Below are 20,948 nucleotides of genomic sequence, written 5' to 3' on the forward strand. Positions count from 1 at the left end.
ATTGGTTGTATTGGGCAGTTTCACAACAGCCAACACCAGTCTAAACTGGTATGGCTGCAGTCCACCCAGTTTTATTCTTCCTTCGACATGCCTGCCCAAGCACTTGTTTGACCCTGTGGTGAGCTGGTTCAGGAAGCGAAGCTGGCAAAAAACTAACTGTACAAAAATAATCCCACAGGGAGGGCAGGGCTGCAGCAGTACTGGTTTGGATAGGCTGGCTAAGGCTGTTAATGAACTATATTTAAAACATTTATGTATTTCTCCCTTTTTTCCCCCTCCAAAATGAGACGTAAACCAAAACTTATTACTGCTAGAGACCAGGAATAAGGGATGTAAGGATATAGGAAAAGGCTGCTTCTCCATGAAATCACCACCTCTTACTTTTACAAACATTCAACAAAATACTTTCAGATTGCAAAGCATTCCAAGAAATCGTTGATTAGAAGCAGCTATTTTCAATCACCAAAAAACTGCTTGAATGGCTTACCAGAAACATTAATTGATGTTCCTGCATCGATAATTCCACTGTTAGGCCTTACACAGTATCTACGTGGTGCTGTGGTCTTAACTTTGAAGCACACATTTCTGTCTGTAGGATTGCCAAGTTTCAGATTTGTAGTAACAACATCTGTGAAAGGACCTGAGAAGAAGAGCAAAAGCAGACTTGAAATCACACAGAAAGTACTTTTCAAGCAAAGGCTAAGCAGGCTCTAAATCTCTGTTCACAAATCTTATAAAGTAATTAGATGTTCATTTTCCATCTATGGCATGTAGAGATAATCGTGCACGCAAAGCTGAAGATGCAGTGAGGCCTCAGCATTCTGACATGCAGCATGCTCCAACACTCACAGTGCAACAGCTGAAACTGATCATTAATCACAAAACAAAAAGGAGGAAATCATTTATATATGGTGCCAACACAACATGGCATTCAAATGATGCCAAATTCTCTGCTGTATCACAGTTATTCCATGCTAACTACTGAATCCCAGTAAACCCAGGCTTACAGAGATACAATATATACCTACACTACAGATGATAAATAGGAGAGTACAGTACGTTAACTAGAAAGGGAATGATAACAAAGTGGCTACTACAGATTCATCTGCATTTGCAAGCTGTACCTCCACAGAAGCAGGATTCCACCAGGTATTCAGAAATGCCATACCATAACCAGCAAGATAAGCATTCAGTGTGCATCCCCTTTTCCTACCAAGTCTTTTTTTTAAAAAAAAAAAACAAACAAACAAACAAAAAAAATAACTCTTTTGGCTACTAGAAATGATAAACCAGAAGAAATCTTCATAAAGTAGCCTACCTCACACAAGACAGGAAATAACCATGTGGAAATAGGAAAATCCTTGGATGCCGAGAGCACTTGCAAAGATTTCTGTATCAGCAAAGCCAGAATCAAACCATTGTCACGTTCTGCAACACCAAGTGCAGGCAAATCAATTTCTTGCAGGCCCACTACCTAGCTGAAACTGCCAAAACCCCTCAGGTTAGAGAAAAGGCTAGTTACTGATTTTCTACAAGACACTGATAAATCAGACAGGTAGCATGCAACTGCAGTGCTTGCTCAGATGGTAAAGAAGTAAAATTAAAAGAAATATAACCACTCTTTGATTAACTGTCTTCTGCATAAAAGTAATTAATTTGATGCCTGAATAAAACATCTTCATCTATCCTCAGGATTAAAAGCAAACTAGTCAAAAAAAAAAGCATTGAACTTTTCCTTGCAGAAATGACAGCCCTAAAATTTAAAAAGGGTGAATGATGATGATGATAACAACAATAAAAATACTAGCAGGCAACATTCCACCATCCTCCTCCTGCAGCATGGTTGGCTTAAAATAATCTGAGTTTGCTTCCTTTTCCACAAATTTATCACACAAATTTGTCTCCTAAGATGAAATTTCATACAGCTGTAAAAGTATTACAACCTGCAACCTTTATCCTTGATCCAATTTGTTTTACATAATTAGAAGGGGGAAAAAACCAAAACAATCACATGCCCCAAAACCGCCAACCAGACAACAATGTAGCACCATTTCTGCCTGCACTCTGAACAAGCCAGATTTGCATTTACAATGCAACCTGGTAGCAAAAAAATTGAAACAATAAAACTTTCAGATCCCATAACAAAGATTTCACTAAACCTGTGCCTGGTGAAACACTGAGATGTGGAAGTGAATGAAACACAGCTGTCAAGTTTTCTCTGTGTTCTGCATGCAAAGACAGACTTTAAGTCTAATGGAAAATAACTGGGCAGAAGAAGCAATGAGTTGTTAAAGAAATTAAACAAGCCAAACTATCAGAAAAATCCAGCAAACATTTAAGTGGGTAAAGACAGCTCAAGATAGCTCTAACTCGGAGAAGTCTAACATTTCAGAAGAAATTACTTGATGCCTAAGCATTAAGGATGTGCCTTTACTAAAAAATTACAGCTTGAGCTATTCCAGAGAAGAGGGAGGGTCGTCTGTACAAAGCCCTACATATGCAGCTGCATCCTCAATAGTGCTTTACTAGTCTGCATGCTGGGATAGATTTCCTGTGGGAAATACCATGTTTTTACTTGGCTGATCCACGAATGTGTGCGGGATTTGTGCACCCCAGCACAGAGCTGCTGTTTGTAATAGTAATACGACAACAATTCTGTGCGTAAAATAATTTCCAAATGCAGTTACTTATTGCTAACATAGATCATACCAAAACATTTGGCAGCAAAACCTTTCACCAGACCGAATTAATTTCTTCTTGTCTGCTTGACATTTCCTCTTCTTTTCTGTCCTCTAAACTTTAACTAGTTTCTTTAGATACATTTTCCCCAAATTACAGGTTTTGTAGATCAGCCAGCACAACTGTACTAGAAGGCTGATGTCTGCCTTCAGCAAACTTGTGCACAGGCATACTCCTTATGGCATTGCTGTTCAAATACTGCAGCAAAGCAAAACAGAGCAGACAAATGCAGGGTTAAAGTGCCATTACAGGTGTTTTGAAGCATGTAAAAAAAGAAACAGAGTATTACTGAGGGGTAATTAGGGCATGGCAGTGAAATATTAGCAGCTTGGCTGGCCTGCCTTTTAAGAGCAAGGCCCATGGACTTCCAACTCAGGCTGAAATGAAACCTTGGTCGCCTGTTGTTAGATTACTATAGCCTAGGTTAGACATTTTTGGGGGAGGTTGGGGTATATGGGAGAACTGATCCCAGGATAAACACAAGCTAATTCTGTACTGGAGATACACCTTTGCTTTCTAACGTCTGGATTTAAGCACTGCAGGTAAGGTTAGCTTCAGTATTAACAGTCATATGAGGCACACACCTACCCTGGAGCTTCATTTTTCAATTCAAGGCATTAGGACTTCTGGAATCATACCCACAGACACAGTAAGACAAAATGCTCTACACTACTTTCCAATGTCTTCGTCCTCACTGCAAATGGATGGACTATTCATACAAGTATATGCAACACTTGGATAACGCCTATACCCCCAAGGTGGGCTGTAAGCACAATTACAATCAGTCAGATTGGTGCATCTGAATTGTACTTGGGTTAAAAGCAACAAGTTACCTCTGCAGTGAAGACTGACTCTTACTGCGTGCCTAAACAGAAGCCTCACTTTTAAAAAACACAACCTTTATTTCATAATGTTCAAAACAAAATAATATATTTTTGATTGCTCTTAATATTTCTAGATTAGTAAAACTTATATGAAGGTAGGGTGATTTCCAAATGACAATTCACACTTCTTAAGAAAAAAAAAAAAAGGCACTATTTTTCTCCTGTGCTTTTAAAGAACATGAGAAAAATGCCACTGGTGTCATCCCAAGGACAAAGTTATGGGAAACTCAGTGTCTGTACATGCATCATCTGACATGGGGTTGTCATGGGAGCAAGCTGTCTAGAAGGAAGAATGTAGTAAATTGAATTTGGCGGTGAAAGTTTGGAATATTCCACAAGGGCTCGATGACTTTTTCCTGCCAGTTAGAATAAAGTCAACTTGTGTTAATGCAAACTGGGCATCTAGCGATATGCAAACTAGGAATACTACTTACAGAAAAGAAAACATTATCTCATATACTCATGCAACAATGAACAGTAAGTATCATGGGTTTTCATAGGGTCACTTTTCAGCAGGGTTAGTTTCAAACTACAGCTGTGGCTTTCCACCCAGGAGCTATGCATACGACCCTTCACATTTGAAGATCACAGCATTATCTCAGAATTTGCCACGCTCCATTTCCTATTCAAACACCAGTGCTGTATCAATCTTTTCCTAAGTGTGCCATTCTGCAGTGTACTGCATTATAATATCCCAGATCATTTTAGTAATAATACAAAAGCCTGAGAATTACGTCAAAAGAACATGATGTCAACTATTTAAATTTTAAATAACTCTCATTGCAAAAAAAATTGCCCATAATTGTACCAGCAAATCTGAGCTGATAACTTTTTGATCAGCACAGTACTTGCTGTAAGTTTCTTGCTACTCGCTACTCACAGTAACCACATTAACACAGCTACATCATTTGTACCGAATCTTAATACAATTATTCTCACCTTAACCAAAATTTCATGCTTTAGCATGGCAAATAAACAATCCTCATACACATGTACTTTCAATGCAGCAAGAACACTGTTGTAGCACTGTTTGGCATGTGAAAGAAGTCAGCACAAGTATCAGCAGAGGTAAAGCTTTGACTGCACAGGCTTGGGCAGGAACATTCAAACCAAACAGGCGCAGTCCTCTGCAGATTTTTATGTGCAAAAACTACTACATCTTTAAAATTAACTACACACATTAGGCGCGTCACAACCCCAGGGCTGTTTTATTCCTGCATCAGTCCGTCTCACTGCTGAAAGGGGAGGTGGTCTGACCTCTCATCTCTACCAACTGCTTGTACTAGCTGCACAGCGTTCATCTGCTTGTGCTGAGAATTGAGCCAGAGAGCTGCTTGGGCTGAAAATTAATCCACTTAAAAGACAAGGAGTGAGGGAGGGGGCAGTGGGGAAGAGAAAAAGGAGAATCAGTTTTCAGGCAGATCAAGCAGCAGTCAGACACTGGCATCAGGGAAACTGCATTTTTCTGCACAGCATTCTGCAAACTAAGGCAACAACGTCTCATATTTAGTAGGTTAAAGCTAACACACCTAGGCATACGTGCTGCAGTCACACTTGTAGTGTTGGCACAGTTGTCGAAAGTAATTAAGGCACATGCCTATTTTTTTTGTGCTTAAATCTAATGCAAATTCTCATCTGTTTAAAGCCAGACATCCCCTAAAAAATTTAGCAGACTGGTGCTTTTCAGAGCAAAGGCACTGCAGGAGGAGCACTCGATCCAATCATAGTCATGTTAAACTGGCAATCGTTGATCAACAAGACTAAGAATAAATTCTCATCAAGTTGCCCATGTTATTCCCAGAATGTTTGAGATGCACTTCAATCATCCTTCCCTAAAAAACTTTTGCCACTCCAACTTGGCACCACAGATAGGTATCCAAAAGCAAGGTAATTGGAAACAGGCAGAAATACAGGCAGAGTTTCTAGTGAGACACCACCTCTTGTACTTCCTTTGTGAAAAGCAGTGGAATGCAACAATAAGAGGGGAAGGATGTATTTCACCATGGCTTAATCCCATCGATGTGTCAGATGAAAGTCATTAATCACCTGACATATTACTCAGCCACAGAAAAGTAACCAAAGAATCTTTAATAAGGGAGATGGTGGAAAGCAGTAGAGGGGAAACTTGAAATTGTTCTGTGGCTATTCTCAAGAGCCCAAATCCTACATGTTGATGTGCCCTGATTAGTAGATGTCCACATGGAGCAATAATTCATCCAGTGAAAGAGCCACATTGACCCCATGTGTGAGGGGAGAGGGTGGGGGTTAAACCTGATACTTCAGGCTCCCTTCCCCATCACACAGCACGCTGGCTCCTGCTCCCACGGCATGAAGTGCCTCCCTGCCAGCTCGGTCAGCTCCTCAAACTGGGGATGCACCCCACCCTGCTCTAGCATTTATGAACCTACTGCAGAGTCCTAAGTGAGAGTCTATTAGCACCATCGACAAAACAACTACCACCCAAGAACACAGTCATCTCTCCATCGGAGTATTTCAGCCTTTCTACTTACAACTTTTCCTATAATCACATCTGAGTTGTTTTTCAGTTCCTTTACTATGCCTCTGACAGTACCAACAGATTTCATTTTATTTCCACAATTTCTCCCATTTTATTCTTGGGGGTGTCTATCAGCAATAGAGAGACAGTCAAGGTAAAAACACTAGCAATGAGCAAGACAGTTCAACAACAGGTGTAGGACTTGACTTACTGTACACTTCTTTTTAAAGTTACATATAAGTTGATGACCTTTAAAGATAAACACTAAAATGAAAAAAGCTGAAATGTCAAGCAAGACATCTTGAGCTATCAGCCAGGTGCCTGTGAATCAAGAACACCCAAGATCCAATCAAACTCTCCCACCATCTTACTTGTCTTTAGACAAATCACTTAAAGGCTTGATCTTCTGCTATTAAGAGCCTTAAGAGTTGACAGCAACTCCAAAACAGAAGGAGGTTTGGACCCTTACAGTTTTCCTCTCTGTGAAGTCAGGAGAATACTTATCTAATTACAGAGAATCTTGTGAAGATTAGTGTTTTGAAAAGTACTGTATGCCAAGTTTTAATCATCATCATCATCATCAGGCTCTGGAGACATTCATAATTAAGTGAGCATCCGCAACTTTTGAAATCTAAGAAGTCAAAGAATAAGAAACAACAAGTGCCCGTGTTGCGTAAACATCTGATTTCACAAGTAACTCATTGAGAGGACCCAATAACCCCAAATTTGGTAATTACTTTTAAGAAAAACTTAGGCCGCTCTTAATCCTGGTGTAAACCACTAACAAACCTTTCAATCTCAGCTCAGATTTTAAATGGAAGTAGCTAGAAAACCCCACCCCTGTGGAATCAGTTTCTTTACTTGTACCACAACTATCCTCACCCAAAAGAGCCCCTGAAGCAAAGTGACAGGAGGGAAGTGGTCATTTCCACTTCTTCTGTGTCAAGCAGTAGAAGCCTTGATGAAAAGAATATTACAAAAATAGAACTGCCATCCAAATCACTCCCCATGCAATAACTGATGCAGTGGAGTAATTTTAAGAAGTATGTAATCAATAAAATGAGCGAAGAGAAAAAAAACCAAGATGTAGAAAACCAACAAAATTACATGATCCAGACGCCAAAGTTGGAGCAAGGTTGGCAGTAAACTATTCCATTTGGATGGTTTAATCAGTGTCCTCCTCTGGCCTATTTTGGCAGAAACTATTTTTCCCAGCGCATGCCTCATGCTTAATGGGAAAAAAAAACCCGAGGAAAAAAAAACCCAACAAAAAACCCCAAACCAAACCAAACCCAAATATGAGACTGAAGACTATTTTCAGGATATCTATTAGTATGTAATTTTTGTCACCTTTTATTCCTCAGAGGATCATTAACAGTTTGACTTCACAGTTGTAAGAACTGAGAGGCCACACATAAGCTTGCCAAGAGAAATGGAAGAGTATGTCCTTCAAATAATTTTGGTACCAAGTGTCATTTGTTTTTTCCAACTGATCTCTTCAGAGTTTTATTACAGCCAAACATTACTTACAGCAATCTTCAGCAACAAAAATCACACAACATGAAATATCTTCCCTACATCCTAAACTCAAAACAGATTTCTGCACACAATTGCATAAACAGGAGACTGATAGCAGAGTTGGCTAGCTTTTAGAGTTTTATCAGTTTCAGGTGTGCTTTCACAACCTTTTAGAACCAAACACCAAACATATCGTATTACTTTGTTCATTCCACTGACAAATACCACATGTACCAATTCTCTCCAGGTATGAAAACAGCTCAGAAAATAGTGGCATACCTTCTTTTGATAGTGGAATAGTAGCTACATCTCTTTCAATAAGCATGACATAGCAAGACCTATTTAAAACAAGACACCTACTTATTCTACATGGCTACAAGCCTCATTCATGGGGGTTGCCAGGTGGGTATTGAAAGGATACTGAAACGAAGCACAGGCCCCCAGGGAGAAGTGGTGATGCAGCAGCGAAGAGCAGAGCGCAGCATAATGATGGCCTAAAAACAGTGCTGAAGACTGAAGTCAATGTAAAGTATCTCCCTGGAAAAAGCATCATGATTTTAATCACCATCCCAAACTATGCTTTTTCTTGTACTTGTGAAGCAATTTTTCCTGGTCTAATTTAATCACCCATTTCCATTTCAGATGCACATTAAAATGGTAGGGAAGGAGCTTAACTTACTACTTAACTTAACTACTCTAATTTTATGCTTATATATACTCTTCAAATAGACAAATTTGATGTGTAACTTAAATAGCAACTGAGCAAATATTTTAAGTGCAAAACTATGCATAAATTGCAAGTATCAGAAGAAATGAGCAAAATTAGAGATTTTGGGATGCACGAGTAGCTGCTTTTCTAGTAACTTAAAAAAAACTAAAACAGGCAGTAAGGAACTAATTATAGCTACAAATAACGAAGGAATCCTGAATTTAGCAAGATATATTTCTCGGGAACCACTTGAAAACTAGACTATTTACTGTGCTTTCAGAATCGAAGGGAAAAAAAAAAAACCAAAACAACCAAACCAAAACCAAATCAGAAATTTAGTCAGAAGCAGTGAGAAAACTTAATAAGGAAAAAAAATACCAGACAGTTTATACTGTCTGGCACAGAACAAGATACAAATGTGAAGTTGCATCCTCCAAACCTACACTTCTGTAACCATTATCTGCACCACAGTATGACGCCAGTAAGCATAGTGTAAAAACAGCTATACAAAAAAAAAAAAAAAAAGAAAATCTTACTGCTGTTACACCTTTGCTCCTAGTCTGGTAAAAATGTAGGACGGCCAGAAGAGGCGACATTGCAAACCAGAGGAAATTATGCATGCAAATATTTTGAGAAGATGCAAAATATATTGTTAATTCACATATCACAAGAAGCAGCAGTTGCAAATATAAACAAGCAACAGTGGCAGTCCAAACATGAAACTGCATATGGGAGGGCCTTACTCCTGCTTGTGAGAAACATTAGAAGCACCAGTAAGGATGAAGTAACTCGTTAGATGAAAAGGAGCAGCCATGGGAAAAACAAAAGACTGCAAGATTTTTTTTTCTTAAAGAATTACATAGTCATCTGACATGCCTTCTACAAGCACAATTAACTTGAATTAGGTCTTTTAAATTGTTTGCAAAACCGTAAGATTTGGCTCTACAGTGAGCCCCACACCTACACGATTTTATAATTTGCATCATAAGTAACTGGATCACCAGGCAAACCTCCCCCTTCTCTATTTTTTTCCACCCCTCATGGAAACCAACCAAGAAAACAGGATTAAATTTAGAACGATAAAATCTCTAATCCATAGCACCATGGTATGTGGGACTTCGTTTACAGCTCAGAGAACTAGACACTAAAGTAGTTTAGTAAAGAGATTATTTTCATAAAGTATTTATAATAATGCGGGATAAAGTACTGCAGGCAGCAGCAGTACCCAATTTGTACAAATGCTTTTGAGGCCAGAAGAATTACAGTTGAAGTAAGCAATTTTCAGAACAGCTATAATACAGAAAGGATAGACTCAGTCAACTCTCAGTCTGGATTGTCTTGCTAGTGTAAACACTCAATCACTTCAACCCATGTGCGTTTTAATCCTGCACTGAATTAAACATGGCAATGGTGATTCGCTTTGCATACATTTTCAATGACAGCAAGATTGTGACAGCTGTTCCAGACTGATGGCACAAATCCCTCTTTATGAAAGGTTGCCTAGCAGGCCAAGTTTTAAATTCGACAACATCCCAGACATCAGAAAATATCCTCTATGTCTCTACAGACATCTCAGTCTACAAAGCAGGTATGAAAGGATTTATATATTGAATATTGAGTCAAATGCCAGAGGAAGAGACTTGGCATGAGTCTGGCCCCTCGTTTAGATAAACTGGTATTTAAATATTCATATATGTATGTAAAATAGGTTTCCTTTCTGCCTCTGGTCATCACACAGGAAGACAATGAAAGGAGGCTTCAATGTTACTTGCAGTAACAAGTGTCAGAGTCCCTCATTCAGAGAAGAGAGGTCTAACTAGGAAAGAGTTCCTGACCAAACCAGATGCTCACTTAAATCTGTGAGGAGTTACTTGGGAGGAAAAAAAACCAGCTTGCAGCAGCACGATGATAATGTTAAAGATCACATTCCCTACAAATACAAAGATGAAATTTAAGTCTGAAGCAACAGCTGCTACCACAAACAAAACTGTTGCAAACATCATCAATAAAGCTTTCAAAGCCAACCAACTATGCTGACAGAAAAAGGAAAAAAGCTGTTATTGTACCAACTATGAAATGCATTCAGTAGTTATTAGTTGTTCCCAGCAGGGAGCAAACATAAGACCAATATGGTAACAAGATAGTAGAAAATGAGTGTGACTGCAAGATGTGGGCAGAATTAGCAAGGGTCATTTGATTCCTGCATTGTCTCCAGCTAGGCAGAAAGCTATGTTTAGAGGCACTCTAAAAGCAAGAAACAAGACAAACCCTCAGTCACCCAGTTTTCTCCAAAAATTGCATTATAACATATGTAGAATTTGCTCATTTGATTCAAAACTCATTTGATGCAACACCTTCGAGGGCTGGGTGCATACAACACATTAAACTTTTAAAATTGGGTATTTGTTCATAGATGTAAGCTGACCTGAGCTCATAAAGTTGGATCATTCCCTGTGGTGATGATGCCTTTTTTCCAGTTGAGTTTCAAAACACATCTGACAATCTATTTAAAGATTTGTAGTCTAATTTTTACAATCCTAATTCCAAATTAGAGTGCAATTAAACAAAATTCAGCCCTGTATTCAAAGGTAGCTAACCTATTTTAAAAGAAAGCAAGCATTGCATGACTACTGGTAAGTTTTTAATTTATAAAACCTGTGAAGCGAGGAAAAAAAGACAGTAATTTAATTTCCAATGAGAAGAAACTATCAGAAACTTCTGTGCAAATTTCCACTTCATATTCCTCTTTCACGGGTGCTAAGACATTGCACATGACATGCAGGGTAGCAGCTGGTAAATACAATTTACTGCTAAGCGTCTGTGTGAACCCGCACCCACTATGACACATTACCTGTGTCTTTATTTTGACATGATAGCCATGATCCTAGGACTTAAGACGGCCACCCCTTACCTTATGTTTACATATGTATTTTCAATATAATTTGTTATCAGATATATTCATCACTTCAGAAAATAGAGGACACATCCTGTCAACCAAATCAGACTGGCAGTCTGCCATCCTGATGAGCTTTAAATAACAAACTTGATGAACTTTTTCACGTATCATTGCAATGGTTCCATACCTCAAAGTGAGCTGAAAATTGGTGCACAAACATGGGATTCCCAAGGAATGGGAAATTATGAATGTATATGTCCCATCCCTTACAACAAAGACAAGCAGTTGATCGTATTAAAAACACAAAATCCCACAAAACTATGAGAAGTAACCGCCAAATAACAGTTGCTCGTGCTGATTTTATCACTGCATTAGGACTTTCCTTGAAATAGTAATACTTTGATCCCATTAATGCTCGTTACTTCTACTGCAATTCTTAAAATCTATGCAGTACAAAATTATTCAAAAGCCCTCAACCCATAAATCACATTGGCCAAAGCCCTCAAGCAGATAGTGAGATTTTTGGAAGTAGTCTTGTGAGACCTAAACACATTAAGTATATTTAACAGAAAATGCAGCTAAACATCCTTGACTGCTTCACATATCTCAAATAATTGTTATTTGGCTCTTTAACCATCCTATTCAAAGTTTCAAATTTCTGTTAGCCCCCACATGCCCAGTTCCTCCCCCCTTTCCCAGTGGAGCTGTTAGTGTCACGTCTCTAGGGTACAGGACACCAGCAGATTAAGGAAGCTCAAGAGAAGCACTATCTTCAACTTATTCCATCTTTCAAAAAAATGAGATGTGTCATGAGACACTCACAGTGCATCACTATCTTGCTTTTATCTCCAGTTCTTTTCCTCCAAACACTGCTCTTTTAAAGTGAAGTTAAGCATCTACGCAAAGTGATGAAGTAATTATAAAAATAACGGTGCACGTGAAATTAGAATAATTCAGTGAGATGCAGCAAGTCTGTACAACTATAACGAACACTCAGTAGTTAGAATAAGCTATTGATTTTAGCTAAGTTGCAAGAATAGCAAGCATAACACGAACTGCAAATATTTGTCACCAGAAAATGACTAATTTTGTTTGATAGTTGGGCTACATACTTAAGATTTGTTTAGATTTAGAAAGCCTGCCTGTTATTTAAATACTATGTCCTCTTTTTAAGTGTATAACTTGATAATCAAATTCAAATATGTAGAGAGATGTGAAGGTTTACTCCTATTTAATGCAGTAACAATTACTTTACTAGGAATCAGGCTAGACAAAGGGAAGCATGGACTGGCACATTTTCCAGCAGAGAAGTAGATAGCCATTGACACAGCAGCCTTCAAAGAGTAAAGAAATCCTAGTACTGACTGCCATTATGCTGTGAATACCAGGAGGGCTCTAGTAGTTTAAAGAAAACAGCATGTAAATTTTCAGCTTAGAAGATGCATATTAATTATACTAAATAGGCAACTTCTCACAACACTGCCAGTATTTTACATTTGTAAACACAGCCTGTTCCAGTGGCAGTGACTAGAAATCCCTATTTATCCAATACAGAACAGAACGAGCACAGAGTCAAATCCCTCCAAATAAGTCAGTACAGGAGTGTTTCAGTCATTACAGACAGATGATGACAGGGATGGAGATGTGATTATATAGTTTAGTTGCAACATCCGACTAAGTCCTTAACCTCTCTTCTGAGACTTGACAACTGCAGGTTCAGTAAAGACTAATCTTACATCCCAAACGTCACTGAACTGTTCGACTGAAGAGCCTTGGCCTGCTATCTGATAAGAACTGGATATTCATGTCAGATACAGGAGGTTTTGCACACCTACACTGCAATGCACAGATCTGACTATCATTTACACAGACTTACCTGAAGAAGCTCCAACTATCTGATTTGGGAGTGGCAGCCACCTAACCACGGTAACGCAGGTTACACAAGCTGCATGGGACTGTGGCTAAATACTAAATACTTCACTCACAGCGCTGCAGATATACTGTTGGACTGAGCGCATCTATACAGGCCGAGGCCACACCTTTGGACTGCCGCTCTGATGTACCCAGGCGATTCACTTGAGCCAGTTGACAGCTGATAGCTTGGAAACAACACTGCTAGGCCTCAGGCCAGGTCTGAATCACTACTATTAGGACTGGAGAGTATTGGCTGTTCTGGTCTATTATTTTGCCCTTCGCAGAAAGCAAAGTTACACCATGACATATTGCATACATGCAGGTGCAAAATCACATACTGGGAACAGGAAACAGCATTTCCAATTGGCAGCAACTCACACAGTTTTGCGAGGAATTAATCCCGCGTTTGGCAGTACTGCTATTTGCCACTTGGGGAGCACTGCAACAGAGTGCTGAGTCATAAGTCCAGCCTAACCTGTAGCAAACCTCTAAAAACGTCGCTGAAATGTACCTCAGCCTATGCCACCTCCGTTTTTGTGCGTGTCCCCTACTAAACACCTCTCCCCTGATACTCTACATCTGCAAAGAACGCAGCAGCATTTCAAACACCTAAAAATCTAGGCAGGTTCTAAAATAAGTTATATTCTAACAAAATTTTACTTGCTGACATTAGACAAATGATCTCTAATTCAAGATGGGCACATTACGCTGAAATGACAGATCGACCTCACTGGGTAGCCATCCTCTGAAATGCATGAGGCAGTGCCCTATAGCACAAATGTGGCACAGTAATTAACAGCTGTATCAAAAAGGATCTAGCAAAAGGGGCCAAAATTACACATCCGTGTCTAAGTTTAAATCTAGTAATTCCTGAAGTCAGCACCTCGAATATTGTAATCTAACTATTTCTTGGTAGATTGTTGGATGTTATCTCCTAGATTAAAAAAAAAAAGAAAAAAGAAACATAAACGTAAATGTTGTCATGTATAGCAACAGTGGTGTTTTTCACCATTCACTACCAATAAAGTCCGAGCAATAAACCTTTAGTTCGATGTTTTCCCACCTAGGCTGCAAGTCTGCAACAACCAAGAAGTGGAGGAAGTCACTGGCAGGACAGTAAAGCTCCTGTTTTACATGGCATCAGAGACCAGGGCAAGGAAATGGGCACCTCCGGCCACATAATGGTGTCCTGCCTCCCACTATTCACAGCTGCATTTCAGCACAGCACATGCTGATACTATTTTGGAGCATGTGTCTTATGGTGTAGGAGATGCAAGGCAGGGAGGAAAGACAACCCCTGCTCATCATGTTCACATGCTGTGAAAAAAAAAAAACATTCTAGCACGAAAAATTCCTTTGATAATTTTGCAAGCAAGTCACAAACACAGTATTTCGAACCGGAGTGCCAAACAAATTTAGAAAATTGACTGCAAATTAAGGGGCTGCAAAAGCTTCTTAAAAAAGGTCTTCAATCCTTTACAAGTGAAAGTGCTGGCCAAGAGAGAGATGATTGCAACCTCACAGTGACTGGGACACATTACAGAAGAAATCCTCACTTCAGTTATCTTATTCCCCACATCATTTTGCAAACATCATACCTCCCTCTAGATTTTACATTTAAGAACTACACAGAGCACTTTAACAGCATCAGAGGTAACTATTTTCTGCTTTTTCTACCTGTCTGCATTTTGACCAAGACCTTTATCCATTTCAAGTGTTTACAGTCCTACCTCACTGACATTGCTGCCCTACATTAAGCATCAGATCTTTCAGCGCACACCAGCGAGGAAGCACAACCACACCAGTTAGCAGCACTACTGACCTCTGTCAGTTTGTATCTACTCGTACAGTGCAAAGCAATGCTCTGGAAATAAATGCAACTATTTACAAAGGTGAGAAAATCATTACTGCCATATTACCAGGCAATATGCCATCACAAAACCAGTAGGACAAGAAATGCTTAGAGCAGAATTTACTTCATAAATATTTCAAATTGGCCTTTCCTGAATGAAGGACAGCGGTCAGCACTGCCTGTTAGAAAGGACTGTAAGACAGAATTTATTGCCAAGGCATATGAATGCTATCCATAGCATTAAGGCTGTTTGAACATTAATATTTAAGCATACTTTTAAACTAAGCTATTTAATAGCTACAGTTAGTCAAGTAACATTTTACGTTACAAGGAGTATACATTGTGGGCTGAAGATTTGTCAACCAAAATCTGTACGGTTAGTTGATTTAACTTCAACAGTTACTGATTATTTAGCCCAGAACCTCGACTGAAAGACAGGCAGCCTGACAAGTTGCCTGTATTTCAACAAAAAACAGAGTTCGGCTAGGTTTATACCTACCTGTGATGAGGTAAAAAAACCACCCCAAACCCTGAATCACAATTCTGTTTCATTAGCAAGTCAGTGCCAATTAAGGCCCCACTTTTTGCCCACCTGAGTTTGGATTCACTCGCTTGTTGAAAGCAGTATTATTCAGAACAAGAGCTGATTTTCATCCAATCATACTTAACATGAAGAATGTTAAAACAACAATAGTTTCCTTCTTAAGCATGTTTGATACTGCTGCCATAACAACATGCAAATACTTCAGCTTACAACAAAGATACATTCATTCCACCCAGTGTTTATTACCACGCCTTTTGATAAACCCATTTTATTTTATATTATTACTTCTAATATATTTACTAATAAAAACAGGTAAAGACTTCCCCTACATTTGAAAATGTACATGAAATCTTTTTAAAGGAGTATTATTTTTACCAGAAGCCAGTAAATAAACCACTATTTTAAAAAAAAGCGTATTTGCCAGATATTCAAATGAAGCTATAAAGCAGCTCTGACTCTGGTAGCATAAATAAACTTGCTGAATGCTTATTTGTAATCCCAGGATATTGTATTACAGTAGTGCTGTCAGGCTACAAGACAGGAATTTCAACGCTAGCGAGAACTCAAACCCATTCAAGATTTTTATTTAAAGAAAGGACGGATTTTCGCGCAGGCAGAGTATTCACGATTAATTTACCTAAATGGCCTGTCGAACTATAACAATAATGCGAAAGAGCCACGAAACGCTGCCCAGCACCTGGCCAGATGCCCCGTGTTTTCTGTCACGGCCCGGCCGAGCCTCCCGCACACGTTTTGGGTGCCCCACGCCCCGGCTGCGTGACAGCTCGGGGAGGACTCGCCTCCCCCCGCCTCAGGGCCAGGGGTCCCGGAGCCGCCGAGCGCCTGCCTCGGCGTCAGCTGAACCCCCCCCGCCCTCCCTTCTCCGGCCACCGCACCTCCGCGGAGGCCGAGGGCTCCTCCCGCCGCCTCCCATATTCTCCCCTTCCCGGGCTGCCCCGCGGGGCTCGGGCGCTGCCCGCCGCCGTCCGCAGAACCCCCGGCCCCCGCCCGGCGGGCGCAGCGGCACCTCCGCCGCGGCGCGGGAAGGTCAGCCTGAGGGAGAAACGGCTTTTTTCCGGGGAGGGCTGCCCCGCTGCCGGCTGGAGGAGGAGGAGAAGGAGGAGGCGGCGGCCGGGACCCCCCCCCCCCCGCGCGGTCTCGCCTCAGGCCGCCCTCGGCCCTGCAGCAGCAGCCGCCCGCGGCGCGGGTGGGGGCGGGCGGCGCAGCCGCGGCGGGGACAGGCCCGGCGGGGACCCCCGCGCCCCGCTGCGGCCCCACGGGGCTGGTGGGCGCCTCCCCGCCCCACGGCTAGGCGGGAGAGGCCCGGCAGGGCGAGGGGGGTGGGGGGAGGCGGCGGCGCTGAAGGACATTTTAGCGGCTGGTGCCCAGCCCCGGCCCCCGGAAAATGGCTGCCGCTGGAGCGGGGCCTGAGGGCGGCCGCGCCGCCGGCCCAGCGCGGGGAGGCGGCGGGGGGACGGCGGCGGCCGCCTCGTACCTTTGAATTTGAGCTCGTGCTGCGGTTCGAGGCTGAGGACCTGCTCCGCTTTCGCCATGTTCCTCCTCCTCGGCGGTGGCGGCACCAGGCGGAGAGAGGAAGGGACGGGGAGGGAGGGGAAGAGGGAGGGCAGGCGGGCGGGCGGGGGGGGGGGGGGGGGGCGCGCCCGGCTGGTCTATTCACCCCCCGCCAGGCGGCCCCGGAGCGGCGAAGGGAGAAGCGCTGCGGGCGGCGGAGCGGGGACAGGCCGGGCGGCGGCTCGGCGACTCCCAGCGCGCACGCTGCCCTGGCGGGGACGCGGGGAGAGGGCGGGAGGCGGGACGGAGGCGGGATGATGCAGCACGGAGGGGCCCAGAGAGAGGCTGCGGCTGACGTCTGCCGCCGCCGGCACCGCCGCCCGCCTCCCGCCGCGGCTGAGGGGGACGGCCCGGCCCGGCCGGCCCTCGGCTGCCGGCAGAGGGAGGGCCGGGGCCGAGCGGGTGGGCGGGGAGGCTCCTCAGCCCCTCTTCATGAAAAATCATGATTTGTAGTAAATGCCGCCTTATCGAGTAGCAGCCTCTTATTTCAGGCCTTGATTCCGTAAACGCAGTAGGGCTGCCCGCGGCAGGGAAGGGGCCGTGTCCGTCTCCCCCCCCACCACGCAGAGGCCCCGCGGCTCGGCCTCCGGCCCCTTCCCGCGCCCCCGGGGACCGACCCTTCGGCTCGAAACGGGGAAGGGAAACGCGTCCAGGGCGAGGAGGGATTCCTGGAGCGTCCGAGAGCCGCTCTGTACGGCATGACATCCGAGGGCACTTACGGTATGACCGCAAGGCTGAAGAACGGAGCACGACAGTGCCAGGAAAACCCTGGTAACTGTTGTTAAGCTACAGGAAAGACTTAACTTTTTAATGAATAAAACTAGACTTTCAGGTCATCTCAGTGTTGAAGACACCTCTCCCACCCTCTTGTCTTAAGTAAACCATAACCAAAGTTCTCGACTGTGTGGTTTGCGTTTTTGTTGTTGTTTTGGGGTGGTTTTTTGTCGTTGTTGGTTTTGGGCTTTTTTTTTTTTTTTTTTAACTCCAAATAGCAAGACTTAAAATATTTTTAAAATTTACAGATTGGTCTAATATGAAGTACTGCTTTATTAATAGCTTTAGGCCACTGTAGTTACAATAGCAGCAAACGTTTTTTTTCTCTCTCCCCTCAGGTTGTTTTAAGCATTCTAAAAGTTCCTAAGAATTTATAAAGCATTGCTGTAACCTGTCAAAATCAGCAGAGGGGTAACAATGAAGCAGGAGTTTGGGATGCCCATATTACCAACAGAAACATGCTGGTCTTAAAAACTGGTAATTTGTGTACACCAAAAAGTATCCCTTAGGCAACAGGACTTCAAATATACAGGACTTTGGGAGGAGATACCATTTGCAGAGATAAAAAGCTAGTGTATTGACATCTGTCAGCTTCTGAAGAATAGCAACTCAAAGCATACAGTTATGTTAAGTCCTAATCAGGTCTGATTAGCAAACGGGTAAGAAAGAGGCAAATAAAAATATGGTAGTAGTAAAACACTGTGAAAATTCATGTTATCACACCAATACAATCTGTGTGATGCAGTGTACTTCACCCTCAGACAAGTTCTTTGTATCTTGAATGTTGTTTTACTTCGTAATTGCCAAAAATGTATAAGGTAGCTAAAGAGATCTGGAATTTTTAACAGGGTTGTTCTCATTTCTGGCAATAAAAGCAATGGCAAATGACTGATGTATATGTTAAAATTAACACCAATAAACGGGATGATGACATTCAGTGCTCTAAGCACATCTGCAGTATTTATACCACAACTCAAGACTTCAGCTGCTCTTGTGCATGATAATCCCCATTTTTCAGCTCATCTGCTTAACTGCCTCCAATCCTGTTTCATCTTTTGTTTTTGTTCTGTCTTTCATTCCATGCCAAAACAAACCAAACCCATATATGCGTTTAGGATAACTCTTGGTTTTGCGTAATGTAAGTGAAACCTGCTAACTCCTTCTAGCCAATACTGCACGACTAATTTTTAGAAGCTTCAGCAAAGTACAGCAACACACGTAAATAACGTACTGCTGTTCTTCCTTAAATTCCTTCAAGGAATTAAGGAGAAAAGATGGTCACATAATGTCATAAAAGGGAGACATTTTTTTTATCAGGTCCCTGCTATTCTACTTTGCTTAGTTAATTAGATTTGGAGCCGAGGATGTTCTTGGCTTATTACTTTTTCTACTTGTGGGGGTTTAATTTATAGCATAAACTACAGATTATGTCATAACATTTTACTAGATCTCAAATCAGGAGAGAATTGAGTTCACTTACACTTTGGAGCAGAGCTTTCTTTGGCTGATATTCTGGAAAGGTTATCTTCGTTCACATAATCGCTTAGGTTTTATTTTTATGAACAGATTCTCTCACTGAGCAAGGCATTCTCAGTCCAGTAATTAGTAGAAAAGACAAGCTTTACACACATCTGCAAGTTAATTGGAAACTAACAGCGAGGAATAAGACAGAGGAAACTTCATACAAGATATAGTCATACATAATAAAAAACCCCAAAGTAAACAACTGTTCAGTGTTGCTGGCCAGACCATTCCAAGTTCTACTTTTCCTGAAAGAAGTACAAAGAACACCCTTAAGCATTTGATGATCCGCATCTTAAAGGGTTCGCCAAGTTGTATCGTCTTACCGCAACTGGCAGCTCCGAACTTACCTGCTTGTATTTGAAGGACTCACCCATGTTTTTTCATCCAGGCTGAAGTTTTTATAAATTGCAACATTGTTTAAGTTGGAAATTTATGAAGTCTAATGAATGTAGGTTGTCAGGTTTTTGTTATATATAAATAACGTGTGTACATTTAATATTCTGCAGATCTGATTCATTGAAATGGGCATAAAGGCCACCTGTAATACTACATCCTTATCAATTACACAAAACAACCCTCACTTTATTAACAATTCAGCCATGACAAGACTAGAAGGCAACTTGTTGCCAAGCTGGGTTTCTGATTAACAGGAAAAAACAGGGATGAACACTACGGAGAAACGCTGAAGAGCGCCTAAAAACTTTGTACTGGAAAATTTTAAAGAACAGTGTAATCTGTTGCAAAACTTTTACCTTAAAAGCTATGAAATATTCGATTCAAGTAAAACATTCTCTCATTGTGTGTGTGCAAATTAGGCGGTTTGCATTTAGTTATCTAGATTCCCTATGCAAACACATGTAAATGTGTTCTTCTCTCTATTCTAGCACATTCCTTGTATTTACCCTTCTTATGCTCTCTCTGATGCACATTTATACCCCCTTATACACACGTATTTGACACTCTTCAAAAGCAGTTTACACACATCTAAGAGGATAACTTAAGAATAGTAGGTATTGAACAATACATTTAAGTTATTCCAGGTCTCTGTTAAAAAGATGACAGTATGTGTTTCCTGCACATGAACTGCAGCCAGTTGTTTAGTAGAAACTTATATCCAATGTTTTCTGGTGAAATAGCACTATCAGAAACAGGACTTTTTTTGCTTATTTATGCTTTTGAAGGGTGCTATCAACTGAACATGTTAGACTTGCATCACACATTGAAACAAGAAAACTGCATCTTTTAAGCATCGCATAAGACAAGCGAGATAACTGCAGCCAACTCTGTATTTTTGTGCTCTACATAACCACCAAAGCAGTGGTTTAGGAAAAGCAAGCTACCAACCAGCTGGCTGTATTAACAAATAAGAAAGGATCCCTTCCCAGCATGACAGGCCCCCACAATACTATGCAGATATTAAAAGCACTTACAGTTTTGATTGACAGAAACCTGGCCTAAGCAGTCAAGAATTTTACATTTCATGCAGCCTAAGCTAAAAGCAATGTATTAAATAACTTGACCCTGG

The 20,948-nt window shown here is 41.5% G+C and overlaps 1 protein-coding gene across 6 annotated transcripts in view; it reads right to left on the bottom strand.

Annotated features, from left to right (window-relative positions):
* VAPB (VAMP associated protein B and C) overlaps window positions 1-17,362 on the bottom strand; it is a 40,327-nt gene extending 22,965 nt beyond the window's left edge. For 3 of the 6 annotated variants that reach the window (XR_005931999.1, XR_005931998.1, XR_005931997.1), the window contains exons 1-2: window positions 17,049-17,362; window positions 488-640 (exon numbers count right to left, since the gene is read on the bottom strand). Coding sequence is in view for 1 of the 6 variants with exons in the window: in XM_030007605.2 (XP_029863465.1) it covers window positions 488-640; window positions 17,049-17,106 (211 nt within the window). In the remaining 5 variants the exon portion in view is untranslated. The remainder of the gene's footprint in view (window positions 1-487; window positions 641-17,048) is intronic. The other 3 variants (XR_005931996.1, XR_005931995.1, XM_030007605.2) reach the window with 1 other exon arrangement.
* Between the last annotated feature and the right edge of the window lie 3,586 nt (window positions 17,363-20,948).

Source organism: Aquila chrysaetos, chromosome 3, assembly GCF_900496995.4.
Source record: "Aquila chrysaetos chrysaetos chromosome 3, bAquChr1.4, whole genome shotgun sequence".
In the NCBI taxonomy this organism is placed as follows: domain Eukaryota; kingdom Metazoa; phylum Chordata; class Aves; order Accipitriformes; family Accipitridae; genus Aquila; species Aquila chrysaetos.